This window comes from Pleuronectes platessa, chromosome 17 (assembly GCF_947347685.1).
Source record: "Pleuronectes platessa chromosome 17, fPlePla1.1, whole genome shotgun sequence".
NCBI classification, from domain to species: Eukaryota; Metazoa; Chordata; class Actinopteri; order Pleuronectiformes; family Pleuronectidae; genus Pleuronectes; species Pleuronectes platessa.
Window position 1 is genome coordinate 9,359,710 of NC_070642.1, and position 18,214 is coordinate 9,377,923.

An 18,214-nucleotide genomic window follows, 5' to 3' on the forward strand; every position below is an offset into this window, starting at 1 on the left:
ACACGTGTGTGTGTGTGCGCGTTTAAACTTCCAAAACAGCAACGCAATCCATATTTCCGGAAACTATGTTCATAAAATGTAACGAGTAACGACAAATATTGTAGAAATGTAGCGGAGTAAAAGTATAGATAATAGCTGCAAAATGTAATGGAGTAAAAGTAAAAACTATGCACTATCACTATTAATTTACTTAAGTACAGTAACATTCCACCACTGGCTCGACTTGAAATGTACACTGCATAGAAGCTTCCGGAGTTCTTGGAAAAGGAGCTTTGAACACAGTACGTTTCATACATCTCACTGAAACAAGTAAGCTGTACGAATGGCACAGACCTACATGCCACCTTCAAGTTGAAATGCGACAGATGAACACATAAGACAATATGTTGATGGTATTTGATAATAGCAGCTACACCCTGATCTGACATTTTCCCTGGCCTTTTCACACATAAAGAGGTGCAAAAATGTGTAGAAGGTGCAAGGTAAAGACACTCTGCGGGCTACATTAAGCAGGGTCAATGGTTCAGTCCCCTGGGTAAGCAAGGCAGTACTAGAAAGTTTACACCTCTGCTAAGACCCAACAGCCGCTTCAATTGAATTAAGCTGCAACAAGTTTCACAAAACCACATATTAAAATGTTCTAAACATGCCTGAATTTTTTCATCAAGTTCCACAAGACATTCTCTGAAAAACGCCTTATCTTGCAATGTTAAGGAAAATTAAATAATTCTGACAATAACTGACAAATCGCACTCCGTTATTTTTATGCAAGTGAAAGTGAGCTTTCACTGTGGTCAAAGAATACATGAATACAACTCCATACTATCCCTTCCTAAACCCTATAGAATAATAGATATCAGCATGTGTATAACTGAAGCCCCCTCCACTTGAATGGATGTTGTGTTCTGTTTATGCATTGGGTGGCTGTGTGTTAATTGGTAGCTTTGTTTGGTTTCGGCTAAAAACAACATGTTTACCTCACAGCTCACTCCATCATTGACCATACTTGTCTCACTCTTCTTCTTGCCAATAAAAATGAACCTGTACAACACAGATCGTTTTTTATGTATGTAGGTATGTATTTTAAACATTATAATCATTGACAAACACAGTGAGCTGATTAGCCCCATAAATCCTCCTGACTAAGATATCAATCCCATTATATTTCACCTTTAATTCAATCTTCAATCTAAAACACCATACAACACGAAGCCTACATCCCTTCTTCCTTTTCATTCAAGCTACAAAATGGTGTCATGAGCAGAGTCGATAAAAACATTTTTTTCTAACTTTCAGTTTTACATATTAATTAACATAAGAGTTAAAAGCAATTCATGTTTTTAATTATTTACTTTTTCCATACTTTGCTAGAGCCAATGTCATATCGTATAATTAATATTTTTGAGTGCGTGTGTGCATGTGGAGTATATTTTAATGAACGGGCGAAACGTACTGTGAAGTGATTGTTAGTAATTATAATCTGCATTAGCAGCGTGTGTGTGTGTGCGTGGGTGTGCAGTTAGTATATAGCAGGATGGAGGGGCTTCAGGATTTGGTAGGTGTCAGATAGAATGTGAAGAGCCAGGAAGCAACACACTCAGGCTTTTAGAATTTTCATGTGGGCACAACAGAGTGTAGGCTTTAATTTGTGTCCGTGTGTTTTTTGTTTACCACTGACCGGTCAAACATGGAGGATAGATACACGTCCAAACTGTCACCTACTGTTGATTTCTGGGCAGGGATGTATCTGGTCATAATTGGTAAGTACGATGCTTATTTAATTTAATATAAATATGTGTGGACTGTAGCGGGAAGGGACACAGGCATGAACCTGATAGTGACTAATGAGAAATATGGACTTAAATAAGCCTCTGAGGGAGAGTGTTGGTTTGCTTGCGCTCGTCACTGGATGTCATAATATAAAATCTGGAGGCATGATATCAGTTCTCTTCAATTTGCGTGTTGCGATTGATGAGCTGCCAATTTTATTAATGTAATATATTTTTATTTGCGTAATATTTTGTTTGTATAGCATCAAAACTGAAAAAAACTCAGTTTAATGGTGGGGCTATGGTATGTTTCTTTTAGATGACACAGTCTCTAAAACAAACACATTAAATCATTGAATCATCACTTCAAACAGTGACATACTTTATAAGATTTTCTAAATGCTGTATGTATTTATAGTGTTTTTCTTAGTACAGTTTTGCAATTCATCCGTTCACACACACATTCACACAGGGCATCGATGTGCAGGACTTTCTCTAATCACACAGTAGCGTTACAGCCGGGCGCGGATAATTTAGCATTCAGTATCTTGCCCAAGGACACTTCAGGACCAGTAATGGGGGAGACTGAGATCGAATCACCGACCCACTCTACCTCCTACCAAGCCATTATGTTTGTCTCAAGGTAACGATGTTTGAAATGAAATTTTGAGTTGAAAGAAGATGAATTTGCGGAAATACGGTAGATGGATATACACACACAAGTATCCTGGATATTATCTGGGTTTTTAGGCCTCCCTGTTCTCTTTTTGAACACCTCCTAATTTCTAAACCGGAGATTGGTTTGATGTTCGACTCTTCTTTGCTCTCAAAGCAAATTTAAACAGTTGTTTTCAGAGGTCAGTGCACCGGAACTTAACACAACACAAGCAAACTAAGAAAACATTCCATACGTTTGACAACACATGCACTGCAAATACACCCAACACTATAGACAATGCATATGCATAGTCAAAGTGTTGTTAATGTTCTTGTGTTTTGTGTATTTCTGTGTTTTTTGTGAAGCTGCAGTGTGTTGAGCTCTCGTTCACGAAAGAGCTTCTAATTTTAAAAGTTGATATAGAGAAAGTGAGAGAAATTAAGTGAAATGTTGAATCACGACACACTCAGGGTAAGGGGATCAGACACCTGGATGCTGTCATGATCACGTGTGTGTGTGCTTTATTGACCTGAAAGTGACGATCCATCGCCTCAGTTCCTCTGCTGCTGGTGTCTCTTTGTTTTCCTTGAACGGCTCATGACTCTTCACGTTTAAACTCCAGTCAATGTCGTTCTACTTCCCTCGGTTCCGTCACGAGCGAAACCCCATTAAAATGACCCGACGCCATAGCAACAGCATCGGTCCACTACCGGCTTGGTGATCTGGAGGGAAAGGTAAAAGAAAAATCCACAGTTGGATACATCCAAAAACACCCATTCAGTTGAGACACATGAGCCAAAGATGTTAAAATCTGCATAAACCTATATTTTGATATAAACACTGAATCGTTTACAGATACAAATTTACATTGTAAGTCAAATTATATTGTTTGTGTAATACAGCACATACAGTGCCTTGCATAAGTATTCACCCCCTTTGGACTTTTCTACATTTTGTCATGGTATAACCACAGATTAAAATTTATTTCATCGTGAGTTTATGTAATGGACCAACACAAAATAGTGCATCATTTGGAAGTGGGGGGAAATATTACATGGATTTCACAATTATTTACAAATAGAAATCTGAAAAGTGTTGAGTGCATATGTATTCACCCCCTTTACTGTGAAACCCCTAACAAAGATCTGGTGCGACCAATTGCATTCACAAGTCACATTTGCAAGTCACATAATTAGTAAATACTAGGGTCCACCTGTCTGCAATTTAATCTCAGTATAAATACACCTGTTCTGTGACGGACTCAGAGTTTGTTGGAGATCATTACTGAACAAACAGCATCATGAAGACCAAGGAGCTCACCAAACAGGTCAGGGATAAAGTTTGGAGTTTGCCAGAAGCCATGTGGGAGACACAGCAAACATGTGGAAGAAGGTGCTCTGGTCAGATGAGACCAAAATTGAACTTTTTGGCCTCAATGTAAAACGCTATGTGTGGCGAAAACCCAACACTGCCCATCACCCTGAGCACACCATCCCAACAGTGAAACATGGTGGTGGTAGCATCATGCTGTGGGGATGCTTCTCTTCAGCAGGTACAGGGAAACTGGTCAGAATAGAGGGAAAGATGGATGGAGCCAAATACAGGGAAATCCTTGAAGAAAATCTGATGCAGTCTGCAAAAGCCTTGAGACTGGGGCGGAGGTTCATCTTCCAGCAGGACAATGACCCTAAACATACAGCCAGAGCTACAAAGGAATGGTTTGGATTAAAGAATGTTAATGTCTTAAAATGGCCCAGTCAAACCCCAGACCTCAATCCAATAGAGAATCTATGGCAAGACTTGAAGATTGCGGTTCACAGACGGTCTCCATCCAATCTGACTGAGCTTCATCTTTTTTGCTAAGAAGAATGGACAAACCTTTCCATCTCTAGATGTGCAAAGCTGGTAGAGACATACCCCAAAAGACTTGCAGCTTTAATTGCAGCGAAAGGGGGTTCTACCAAGTATTGACACAGGGGGGTGAATACTTATGCACCCAACAGATGTCAACTTTTTTGTTCTCATTATTGTTTGTGTCACAATAAAATTTATTTTGCACCTCCAAAGTACTGTGCATGTTTTGTTGATCAAACGGGAAAAAGTTGATTTAAGTCTATTTGAATTCCAGTTAGTAACAGTACATAATGGGAAAAAGTCCAAGGGGGGTGAATACTTATGCAAGGCACTGTAGCACAAGATTATTTCAGCGCGTTGGTTTGGTTTTACAGCCCTAACGCAATACACTCATATACTATATAAACATAAAATGAAAATAATATCATGATGAAAATCTAACAGGTGGCGGTCTACCATCACTGAAAAAGTCACTACCCTGGCCTTTAGAGGAAGTTTGTCCGATTGCGATTGACCCCTGGCCAGTTAATTTCCTATTTTCAAATGCTTGAAGCTCACTCGCACAAGTACACCTATGCACACCCGGTGACTTAATTAAAAAGGCTGTATCCTTCAACCATATATCATATACTGCACTTTCAGCTGTGAAGGAAATTTACAGATTTTCTTTCCTTTCAGAAAAAGATAATTACTTGCACATGTGGTCCTCATGAATTTTAATGTAGATGTTTTTCATGCAGAGCAGTAGAGAAAAAATTCAGACCGCACACGTTTGAAAGGAGAACTCTAAGTTAGAGGGTTTAGAGAACTGGTACATGTTTTTCAATTCAAGCAGTGGTAGAGAGGCCAAGTTAAATCATGTAAATCTCACAACGTTATACTAAAGGGGCTCTACACTGTAATATGATATGACTGCTGTCCAAAATAAATAAGTAGCAGTTAAACAGGCTAATATTGATCAATAAATACTGAAATCGAAAGTGATAAATTCCTGATATATTTCCAATATATAAAACAAAATAATGCAACAACTAAAACATTTCAAAATAAACAAATAAGCAGCCATCAAATATGCTAATATTGATCGATGAACACAGAAGTTTACATTTTAACAAATACAATAACTTAAATAGTATCACAAAATATTAGTAAAGCTGGATTGCAATGTTTTAGAAAATAAATAAATCATAATTATTATTAATAAGCAGAGAATTTGTTACGATTTGTATGACTACTATGAGATGCCAATGATAGAGCAGGCTAAAGGGTACATACATGAACATATACTACACAAACTAATGAAACAATTAAAAACAGTATCACAAAATATTAGCCAACTTAAATCTAAATACTGTGTTATAATGTATAGACTCACACTTCAGTAATAAAACTTGCCAGAAACCACACAACCTACACAACAATTACTAGCTAGCTACTAGTTTAGCTTCAATTTACCACTAGCTAGTTAGCCTGTGGTCAGCACAGTTAGCATTTTTAAGTTAGCTGTAAAACCTGATTACTTCACAAAACACGAACACGCTCACAGACTAAATGTGTCACTTAACAACTCTTTAATTCATTTAATTGATTCATAAAACGGACTCATACCTGAAAACAGTGGGATTCATTTACTACAATGACGCAAACATTTCTCTGCTTGTAGCGTGTGAACCTGTGAACGCAGCTGGAGCTCATTAAACTCCCCCTACTGGAGGCATCTGGTAACGACTCTTACTGCACCACTGTAGTAAAGTGAGTATTTTAATGCATAAAGCATAGCCAACACAAAAATACTGTCAATATAGAGACAAAGAATGTAACACAAGTCAATTTGGTCTCACTCAACACAATTCAAAACATATACAAATAGTATATTTTTTGTGGGACCTGTACACCAGCCACAAATCACTATAGTATGTGAAATCTGTATTTACCTGAGGCAAGACAGGGCAGTTTTATTTATAAAGCACATTTCATCTGTGATTTAAATCCAATGTGCTGTACAGAGACATTAAAACAACACAGAGACACAATTTAAGTCTGAAGCTAATTTGAAGCAAAACAGAAGAGATGTTGATGAGCAGAATAAGAGAGATGGAGAGAGGTGAAATAAATAAAAAGGATAAATCTGTATACAAATTTAAAAAGAAATATTTTGAAGGATTTGAATAAAACAAGTTGAATGGGGAGAAATTTCCAGTAAAATAAAACAAAAATAATGATTTGGCTCTATATTTTGTAAAATAGTTTAGTTACAGGCATTTAAACAAATGCAATGGAAGCTGGTTCCAGTGCTGTGCTGCTTCTCCAGATTTAGATTTTACCCTAGCTGCCTGTAGCTGACCATCTCTTTTGAAGGTTTTGTTCAGCTGAAGATCCATACAATATGGTGCAGAAGCAATATCTGATTTAATACTGGAGTTGTATTCATCACCTGGTCAGACAAATCACTCATGATGTGCAGGATATGGCTTACAGGCTTGCCTTTTGGATGTGTATCTATGGGCTTGTAGTGGTCTGATTTTGTTCTTGTAGTGTGCAAGAAAACCAACACATTTCTCCAAAGTGCATTTTCTATCTGATTAATTAATCTGCCCGTAAATCATGCAGACTCATGTCTAATCCTTGAAAACTCGTTTTAATTTGTCTTTGTTTGATGTTATATACATTATGTAATGTTGTGTAAATCCCCAATGCAGCTGGAGTGCAGCAGGGTAGCGTGAGAGTGTCATCAGTCCAGGTGGCAGCTGTCTGTGAGGTGACAGAAGCAGGGCCGATGAAAGAGCACTCCATCAACTGAGGAGATGCAGTCGGATTAAAGAGAGTATAGAGCTGCAGACATGTGAATAGAGATGTAAGCTCTTGTCTGACATCACATCAAATACCTCAAATTAGACAACAGTAGATAGGCTGTCACTATTTTTCTTATCTTTACGTGTTCAGGTGAATACACTGTAACGAATGTGTCACCGCTGGTTCACACAGTGCAACAGCCGTCACCGTGACAATTTCTTTCACATCAGCGGCGATAACAAAATCATCCAAGGAACAAAATGTTGAAATATTGAATATTGCACAAGAAACAGATTCATCGTGTTCAGCATTCACCGTCAAAGTATTAATTTATGTCATCATATCCCTGCTGATTGACGTGTGTGCACTGAGATCTTATTGTGTTATTGTTGTGTTGGTCATGAATAAGCTATGAATGACACGTTGCTATGGTTCCTCCATGAGGACAAACGTCTGACATGCTTTTTCACAGATTAAAGGGACTTTTTCAAAAGGAACACCTGCCAGGACAATATTGCATGTTGTATCAATCAAATTCCCATCAGCTTATGTCAGAGAGAGGTATTATGGGTTGAACCAGGAGCATGCGGACCAATCTCTCTAATGGAATGGGCAACAGCAGTAATTTTGTAATTTGTGGTCCCATACTGTTCCTATTTTAGAGTCCCATGCACTGTTTGCACTCTGCTGCACAGAAATAAAAGAAATCCCTTACCGGACTTGTAATCTATTAGAAGAGATTCAGTATAAACTTGTGGAACCCAGTAATCTAATCAGACTTAATATTTTTTAAATAATAGCATTATTACAACCACCCTGCTTGTCTAGGTAAATGTGGATTATACATAGCACAAAATTATACATCATTAAACAAGTGTCTCTTGTAGTATGTGGCCAACCATGGGAAAAGGTAAACAGCAGAACATTCATTATCGCTGGTTCTGCCAGTGTCAATATCTCACAAGCAGCCAGCCTCGCGAGGCACTCAGAGCTTGACAGTGTTGACCGGTCAACTCCAGTGTCAACAGGAGTTGACCGAGCGTGGTGAGACAACGAAGGGAGGAGGAGAAGCCCACAGCGCCTGAGGTCGGCAGAATAGCAAAAGATGTTACACAAGTATTGTAAAAAAGCGTCTCAGTGCGACAGTGCTTTGAAGAATATAGGATATAATATACCTCAAGCAGAACCAAGGTTCGTTGTCTGTTGTCTACAGGTGTAATGATTATGAAGTACAGGATTAAACCATAAATAAAATCCTTGTGAGACAGGGTGTCTTATTTCCCCGTGAATCACCTTGTTTTAATCCTGACTGGTCTCTGCAGCATAGAACTGCTGCCGTATGGGCGTCATAGGTTTCTTTTTCTTTGACAGCTTCATTGCTCAAGGACCCACAGAGGATGCCCAGAATACAGTTCAGACTTTTTTCTCTGTCGGCAAATGTACACACATTCTTCAGTTAAGTAGATGTACAGGTACATGAGTAAAAAAAAAGGAATAGTACTGATTCAACCTCTTTACCTAGGTATAAAAGCACAGACTCTAAAATGTACCAGATGTATACAAATCAATCTGAGACTCAAATCAGTAAGGTGTAAAGACTATTCAATTCAAACCACTACTTCAAATCAAATAAAAAACAACCCACTAAAAACAGGTTAAATCAAGAAACATTTTGATAACATGATCATTGAATCGCTGCAAAAGAAAAAAAGAGAATTCTCTCCAAACACTAACAACCATTCAGTGTCATGACAGATCATCCAATCTCGCTACTTTAGGAAGGAAACAACAATCTTGAGTGAAAACTAACCCAATTGGAATATCTAGTAGTTGTTGGGGCCTATGGGTAGCGTTAAGATTCGGTGGTTGTGTGTTCAACTGTGAAGAGCACCCACTGGCAGTAACATAAATCTGCCCCCAAAATGGAAGTTATTATTGACAGCAAAGACATAAAATCCCTATTGAAGGCGTCTCAGTCGATCACAGTACGGAAGCACATTCGCTTCACGTTATTATGATTATTGAATCATTTGTTCCATGCGATGGCAGACTAGAGCAGTGACCTTTGCCGACAGGAAAGACGAGAACGGGATCACATAGTTACAGGAAGCAGATGTGGAGCAATTATAGCTAATGATGCTGTTGGCATTCAGATCTGTTATAAAAGCTGTTATCAATAATCACATGGAATTGGTTGCTGATTGGTGAGAGTGTGAGAAGCGATCGTTGGCTTTCTACGAGCGTGACCCAGAGCGGTCTTTCTGTTGATGAAGGATCCAACTGGGTGTAATTGAATAACAATGATGATATTTTTATATCTTTGCAGCTGTCCTATCCGTCGTGGGGAACGCTGCCGTCCTGGTCAGCATGGCGCGTCGCCTCACTCAGCTCAAAGCTCCGGAGCTGCTGACGGTGAACTTAGCCATCACGGACATTGGCATGGCCCTCAGCATGTATCCTCTGTCCATCACATCTGCATTTAACCACGCCTGGATCGGTGGCGACGCCTCCTGCCTCTACTACAGCCTGATGGGCATGATCTTCAGTATAACCAGCATCATGACACTGACTATGATGGGGATGGTCAGGTACCTGGTAACAGGAAGTCCACCCGAGACAGGTAACGCAATCTCAGACTGGCTCTCACGGGGGGGGGGGGGGGGGGGGGGAAATCAGAGCAGTTAATTACCCTTTGGCATTTTTACATCAAAAGTATAAGGAAAGAGTCAATTATTTCAAAGGTCACAGGGATTTACCTCTGATGGGAACCTGGAGATCAACGGGTGAATAAAGCCTTTTCATTTGTGAACCCAACATTTTTTGCTTATGCTAATCCTTCATGATCTCTCCTCGCGTGTCGTCAAGGATTACCACTGAGATTGTGTTATCATTAAGACTGAAAAAATTACATGAGAATCTTGGGTGATTGTCCTTGAGACCCTATGGGCTTTGTTTCTCTCAGGCAGTAATTGACATGTAAAGTGATGCTTATTCGCTTTGCATAACAAGCATGCAACATATTCAATGCTCAGACCTGGAGTACATGCAGAAAAGAATCTTATTGTCAGGTTGAATATCCTTGTATCTCACCATAGAGAGAACTGCATAGGTATAGTTTTGTAACTAAGGAGAATCAGTAAAGAAAAATCTGTTTGTTGTCTCACAAATTTTACAAACCTCAGTCTTGGTACCGGGTTATTTATGCAGCATCATGGTTGTACAACCTCCCACCTCACCTCTTAGCTTTGGTATTGTTGATTTAGCGCCTGGTGTTTGTGTGAGGATTAGCCCCTCCTCCATTCTCACTGCTGGAGGATTCTGTTCTCTGATAAGTGTCTGACTGAATTATACTGCTTGTGATTCCACTTACACTTGCGGACTCCTTGTTTATGTGCAGGGCCAATTGAAGAGGTGATGCACACAATTGATACCAACTGTAGTTGCTGTTTATGCTTTATGAGAGTTAAACAGTGTCTGTAATACATTATCTGTACAAATGACAAAGCCGTGTAGTTAATATGCCAATGATAAGATGAGATAAGATTAAAAAGTGTTTAATAACTGATAACTGTCTAAGAAAATAATAATTAACCAGGGAAGTAATAACTAAGTTAAAAAACACAACTTAAACACAAGGAAGTGTAAATTGAAATAAATAAGTACAATGAAAAGAAAATATAACAGTATTGCACATATATGATATTAAAATTGCACAGATAGCAAATGATTATCGCACAGTTAAATCAGTTGAAAAAGAGATATATTTAAGGTGCATGTGGTCTAGTGGGAGCTGTGCTGATCGTACAGCATTGAAGTAAAAACATGTCTCTGGTCCCTGTACAGGTATCAAGTTCCAGAGGCAGACAGTGTACATGGTGATCATTGGGATCTGGCTGTACGCTGGCCTGTGGGCCTTGTTACCTTTGCTCGGCTGGGGAAGCTACGGCCCAGAGCCGTTTGGACTGGCGTGCTCCATCGACTGGACCGGCTACGGGAATTCCCTAAACCATTCCACCTTCATCCTGACCTTGGCTGTACTATGCACATTCCTCCCCTCTCTGGTCATCATCTTCAGCTATTGCGCCATCGCCTGGAAGTTGCACAGAGCCTACCAATCCATCCAGAGCAATGATTTTCACTACAGTAACGTTGAGAAGAAAATCACCCTGGTAAGTATCAGATGATCAGTTTCCGTTTTCTGTCATTGACTGGAACAAACGCCAGTCTTTGTTAGAGTAGCGAGAATAAATGTAGTTTTTACTTCTACCCAGGGGTGGACTGGGACAAAAATTCAGCCCTGGCATTGTCTGTCCAGACCAGCCCACTACATCAGCGGAAACCACATAGAAGTCCACAAATCTCGCGGCGTCTTCTCTCATGCATACTACTGTTACCACCTATCTCAAAGATGGCAACAAGAAGGGAGGCCACACACAAACCTCTCAAGCCAAAAGTAAATTTATTTAACTCCAAATCAAGATAGCTCTAACTACGTAGTGGGATGTGTAAAATATGTTACGCGTCAGTGGTGTTAACAGTGTTTGGATGTGTGAAAATAAGGTGTGATGTATGTTGTAAGGTGCAGAAGCAAAGAAAAACAAAGGCTGAGGGCCCCATGCCCCTGGAAGCAGCCTTTAGATCTGCAGCTGAAGCCCAGCCCAAAAGGGCAGGCCCAGGGTGACGCCCCTGTTAGCTCTACCTGTGTCTGGAAAACAACTCCTCAGGCTCTCACATGTCAAGTGGTCGACCTGAGAAGGACATGGATACATTATAATGTCTGAAAAATAAAGAAAATGTTTTCCTCTGTCCTGCATCTAGAGTTGAGAACTTTTTGGATGTGTGTTTCTTTTAAAACCTTTTGAAAATTATGAATTCATACATTAAAAAATACATGATAAACTTACCAAATTCTAACAGTGGTCCCAAATGTCCACATATAAAACAGAGGGAGAACGACTCCTCAAATATATCACAACAACCTGTAATGGAGAATAATTGATCATTTAGTGTACATGATCACACCATTAAGGATCAACACATAAGCACAATAAAACTTGTGTGATAATAACAATAATATTAAATATTTCTCACCTTATCAGTGGAACATTTACACACAAATTATACCTATTAAATAGTTATCACCTCAGTAAACAATAAATTAATTGAAAGATTACAATAAATTCAATGGCAAATATTTCAAATTAAACTAATTATTCCCTATAGGTTTACTTGTATTCTGTTTTCAATACAGCTTGATTCTGCATCTCTATTTACAGCTCAGCTATGGCAACAGTAAACTCTTAGCTAGCTTAGCTAAATCATCTGAACAATAATAACCCATAATATCACATTTCGGCATTTTAAAACACAATCAAAAACGTTTTCTACTTTGTTTTGGACATGTCTAAAAAATGTAGCCTAGCCAGCCCCAGGCCAACGTTACTTACCATGTCTGCCTTCACTCGCTCATCATTGTCGAGTCCTCCTCGCTCGTCTCCCGGCGCATCTGCTGCTGCTGGGCTGGTGAACCCGGCACCAAACAGGTCCGTCAGTTTGGCACATTTAGCAGCCTCCACCTCCAGAGACTTCAGCTTTTTTTCCCGATGCTTCTCAGCGCCACCCGGGCGCTTTTTACTCTTATTATCCATTTTAAGTTTCTGTCTCCGCAGCAGCCCGTCCCGCGACTCCCCCCGCCAATGGAATGAGGTCCCGCCCCACCCTGGTTTGTGTTGTGATTGACAGTACTGTCAGGGCTCTCTGAGCCTGTCAGCCCATGATTGATTGACAATGACAAACAATAGACCAATAATATGTGTCGATGCTGGCAACATACTGCTAGCCCTCTGTAGCCAATTGGCCGGCCCAATTGGAGGGAATTTAGAGAGGAAGAAGAGAAAAAAAAAACGACAAAAAAAACATAGCGGACCAGCGGACCAGACGGCCCACCGGGACGATGCCCGGTATGCCAGATGGCCAGTCCACCCCTGCTTCTACCCCTTGCAAATAGTTGTTAAATGTACTTAGTCAGTAGTTGTAAATAAAGACAACAGTCGTGCATGTCTAATAAGTTCCAGAGATTTAGGGATACTTCACAGAAAAATGAAAATGCACCCATTATCGACTGACCACTATGCCGGAGAAGCGGTGAGTGAAGTGTTAGAGTTACAGGGGTAAACAGCGTTGTAGCCAAATCCAATTCAATTTTAGTAACTGGTGATCATGTCTTCAAACTAAACATTTTTTAAACGCAACCATACCACTCGTGTGGTGTCCAAGTGACCGTAAGCCCTGACCAGTGTTGGGCAAGTTACTGAAAATTAGTAATTAGTTACAGTTACTAGTTACTTCTTTTAAAAGTAATTGAATTACTTCACCAGTTACTGTATATCAAAAGTAATTAGTTACTAGGGAAAGTAACTTTTAAGTTACTTTTATGTCTGCTTTTTAAATGTAATGAATATGAATAGTACTGAACAGTAAAACACAATAAACATATTTTTTGTAATCAACAGGGCAACAGGCTTTCAAATAAAGCAGTAGTACAAAAATCCCTTTTAATACTTAACTTAATACAAAATAACTGTCTCAGTCATTTAACAGTGTTTTTTTTACCACATTAGGCCCAATGAAATAAAAGTGAGAAGAAGCTTCTCAAACTTATGATCTGAGAGCCTATTCCTCTTTGGAGAGAGAATCAGGCTCACCTTGCGTAACTGCCTGTAGCTCTCACGGAGCGGACAGATTTAATAGAAACGCCAACGCTGTCAGTGTTTCCCCTAGGACTAGGTTTACAGCTTTTTTTGGGTGGGGGGGGGGGGGGGGGCCGCGGAAGCTTTCTGTCCGCTGGTGGGAGTGTGCTCACCTGTGTGTGTGCGCATCGGGATGGAACTCCGCCGTGAGCGATACAGAGAGCAGATGAGAAAGCTAAACGCGCGACCATGTGGCGGTGGGGGGGGGGCGAAAAAAAGAAAAAGAGCTGTTACGTGCGCCGGAGCGTCCTCATGACTGCCTCTTGTCCAGTGCCATCAACCCACACTTCCTTCGCGGTCGACCGGTAGATCGCGATCGACGTAACGCGAGTAACGAACCCATTTAAATTTCAGTAATTGTAACTGCGTTACTTGATTTAAAAAAATACCTCGTTACATGCTCGTTACCGCTAAAAGTAGTGGAATTACAGTAACGCGTTACTTTTTACTGCGTTACTCCCAACACTGGCCCTGACATTCAAATTTGACTCGTGACATCCACTTTTACACAGTGTTTGCAGCCTAAAGGTCCTGATCTCCTCCTAGTTTATGTGGTCATCTCTCCCTGCAGCCACCACAATATTTGTTCGCTAAGGGAAGACCTGTGTGGCGACTTGGCTCATTTATGTATCTTGTAGTTTGGGGACTACAGCAAAGGTCTGTGACACAGAGGATGAGCCACACATGCAGCTTCACACACATTACTTGATAGTAGGATCTTATCGGCTAAATTCCATTAACCCCCCATAACTCCTCAATGTCACACGTTCGCCTGAAGCACCTGCACACTAATCACCGACACTGCTACTGAATACAATGCTGTTGGGATTATTATGGGCTACACACACCGACCCATTACAATTCCATGTGGGAGCACCACTCCACCTGTGAGGGTGAGGTGATAGGTGGAATGTGATGATAAGCTATGTCATCTGTAAGCCCCCAAAGTACACCTTATATAAGCAGTTCTGTGTGTGTGTGTGTGTGTGTGTGTGTGTGTGTGTGTGTGTGTGTGTGTGTGTGTGTGTGTGTGTGTGTGTGTGTATTTATGAGTGTGACAGCAAATACAAAAGAAACAGACACTTTTTCCTCAAATTCATTTGAAGCTGTGACTATTTAGAATTAATTAATAAGACTGAAGAAGTAGGTGGTCTCAAGGCGATGCTGGATATGCTGTGGATGATTGAAGCTGCCAAGATGAAAATCAATTAATTAATACAAGCTTGATTTGTCTTATTTTTACAACAGTTGAGAAAAACGAATTCCCTTTGATCATAAATCTACTGTTGTAGCTTGGTCAGGCTGCAGGTAAATGTTACTGGAAGGAAATCTACGCGCTCAATGCAGCACTAAAGGTCAGAGGATCATTATTATAGTTTCCTGTGAACACAGGCTTGATCGTGTAGCGGCAAATGCCCTGAGGATACAAATGAAAAAAGCATATCTGTAACTGTGCCATTGATTTTCACTTTTACCATATAGGTAACATTTGATCACGGCTCTTTCAGCAAAAGCTGAAGTGAATGATCCACAGACTAGGGATGTGGAGTACTAAGTGTTCTTTGATTGGCGGCTTTCACTTAAGGAACCACTTGAGAAAAGAAAATTAAAGCTTTTTATAGGTCTGTTTCGCTCTATTACTCTTTCCTCCCAGATCACTCAAGGAAACTTGAATCTATAGTTGTTCCGCTCTGATCTGACCAAAACTATTCTATAGCCATTGTGTGCCACCTCATAGTTATATAAACTGAAGCTTCCATGCTACTGCAGCACCATCCCCCGATCGCATCGCTGGCTTCAAATTACGTCTTCATAGCATGATGTCATCATTCCTTTCCCAGATATCTTGGCCTCATTTCTGTAAAAAGGAAGGGAGTGGAGATGTGTCGTCCATTTTTATATACAATTTATTGGAAAAACTGAATATCTATTTCAAAATTTCTATAGAATTTTACCATTTTGATGGTTATTCAAGTGTATAACGTGGAAATATCACTGACAAATATTTTGGATATGATTGCTGCTATCTTGCGCATTTGGAGGAGGGTGGAGCCACAGTACCAAGGTCCCGCTAATACACACACTAAACAAATTATGAGTTAGTCTCAGCTGTCAATCATTACATTTCACCCCATTTATATATATATATACTTAGTAGTTTTTTCCTTACTCTTGTTGAGGGTAAAGGGCAGAGGATGTCACACCATGTTAAAGCCCGATGAGACTATACAAATAAGATTTGACTGATTAATTGATTGATATAAGATGTAATAAATAATTAAAACCTAAATTCTGGAAGAGCACTCAAACATACATCAGTGTGATAAGAACCGACGAAAATGGCCGAAATAATCTTTTAGAAACATGTATTTATCGTTTGTTTGGTTGATGTTCTAATCAAATGACATGGAGGAGGTTGGAGTTATGACATGTACCTAAAGATACCTAGATATAAAGATGCTTTAGCTCCACTTTATGGGAGCTGCCGTGACATCCATCTTTATATGCAGTAGCAATTTAGGTGGCTCCCAAAGAGGTTAGCATGGATATTGCTCGTATATTATTTTCTGAAGAAACTAGCAGAGCGCGATGAAAGACGGTTGTTGTCTCTGGAAAATATGTTTTCACTCACCTGCTGACGGTATTTGGTAAACACACACTAGAAAGTTATAGATGGTTCATCCAATCACCTGCCATGACAATAATGAAAGTATATGCCCTTTTCCAACAAATTCCAACAAAGCCTCCTCAGATGGTTCTGTGTAACAAACCATCTGGTTAGGTTGGAAACTAATCATTTGATCTCTTTCATATTCCTAGATGTGAAGATGAGTATATTGATGATGGGGAATATTCAAAGAAGGAACTCATAAATCTTTGTAAAGTGTAATGATGAACAGGGAAAGACACTAGGCTAGCAGCCCGTTAGGTTATCGTAGCATATAGAAAGAGTTTTTTTGACTCTGTCCGGTTTATGCTTAGATTTAGTTCAGATTAAAAAGAGAAAAGTGACCACTTCAATGTGTTTTTTGAGCTCTTGAAATTCTTACTATTTACCTGAAACACCCTCGTGAAAACATCACAAGGATCAATTTCTGCCAATGCATCCCTTTTACCTAAATCTTACACACTGAACCTTTAAAGTATTTAATATTACATTTATTATCAATTTAATTAAACTAAATTTTCGGGTTAAAATGGCACATAATGCCAACCAGCGTATTAACCGTCTTGGTCCAAGATAGTATTTCTCTACCTAACCTAGGGTCAACCATTTGGGATGTTGCTACTTCACGATATTTATATATATTTGAAAAGTTGAACATCCTCTAATCAAAGGTGGGCGGCCGCCTGCCATCATTGACTGCGATGTGGTAATATGGAAGCTGCCCTCATTTTAAAATCCTTGCTCATCCTCTCGACGACCACAGCCATCTCAGCTTGAGACGACTGTGGATTTGACCGTCAGATAACTCCAGAGGCATCAAGCCTCTTACTAATTAATTGGGAGACAATTCAGTCAAAACTTATGGGTGAAGTTACACATTCAACTGTTCTCTCTTGTGCTCTTCTTATCTCAGATGGGTCTGTCAATCAGCCTTGGTTTCCTGATTGCCTGGACCCCCTACGTGGCTGTGAGTTTCTGGAGCATGTTTCACTCCACGGAGCAGAGCCATATGAGTCCTTTCATCACCCTGTTGCCCTGCCTCTTTGCCAAGAGCTCCACCATGTACAACCCTTTCATATATTTCATTTTCAGGTGTGCCTTCTGGCAAGAGCCCCTGAGCCTCCGGAGGCTGTGGTTTTGTTGCACCCATCAGGCCATTTCGGCCAGCAAGGGGGCGGAAATGGAAACCACAGCTATAAAAGGATCGGACTGCAGCGTTTCCGGAGATAGGGTGGTTGCAAACTGTGTCAGTCTAATGGAAGCTCCTCACAGAGAAAGTGAGATACTGACTTTAGGCTAATAGAGCATGTGATTAAGTTATTATTTCACCCTTTTCACAATTTATATTGAGTCATTATTCAGGAATATGTAGTTCAAGGGTTATAGGATTTATAATTTTTTACCAGAGTTATGTGATTTTTTTTCTTCATATGTATGTATATGTAGCATTAGCAAAGACTTGAAACATTTAACTTGCTCAGTGGACATAAGGGGTCCCCCCTACCTATTGCTCTAGTGTTATGCTGAAGTACCACCCCCCCAAGTAAATAAATAAATCAAAATAATAATGTCTATAGTGATGATTTTGAATGAATGTCTGTCTTTTCACACAACTCAACATCACATGTATTTAGTCATTAAACAACGGTGTTGGATAATGAATCCGGATCGTTCTGGTCATTTTTGTTTTCCTCAAACTCAGGTTCAATCAGCATCCTCATCC

At 39.9% G+C, this 18,214-nt stretch overlaps 1 protein-coding gene and 1 long non-coding RNA gene across 2 annotated transcripts; one reads left to right on the forward strand and one right to left on the reverse strand.

Moving 5' to 3' along the window:
- Positions 1-1,687: 1,687 nt before the first annotated feature.
- On the forward strand, positions 1,688-17,791 carry opn8a (opsin 8, group member a). The gene is made up of 4 exons (XM_053445633.1): positions 1,688-1,760; positions 9,401-9,694; positions 10,918-11,243; positions 17,405-17,791. Exons 1-4 carry the CDS (start codon positions 1,688-1,690, stop codon positions 17,789-17,791), a joined length of 1,080 nt encoding a protein of 359 aa, XP_053301608.1.
- Positions 11,517-12,714, reverse strand: LOC128460439 (uncharacterized). The gene is made up of 3 exons (XR_008342213.1): positions 12,522-12,714; positions 11,979-12,053; positions 11,517-11,822 (listed from the first exon to the last, which is right to left on the reverse strand). It is a non-coding gene; the product is annotated as an uncharacterized LOC128460439 (long non-coding RNA).
- Positions 17,792-18,214: the final 423 nt, after the last annotated feature.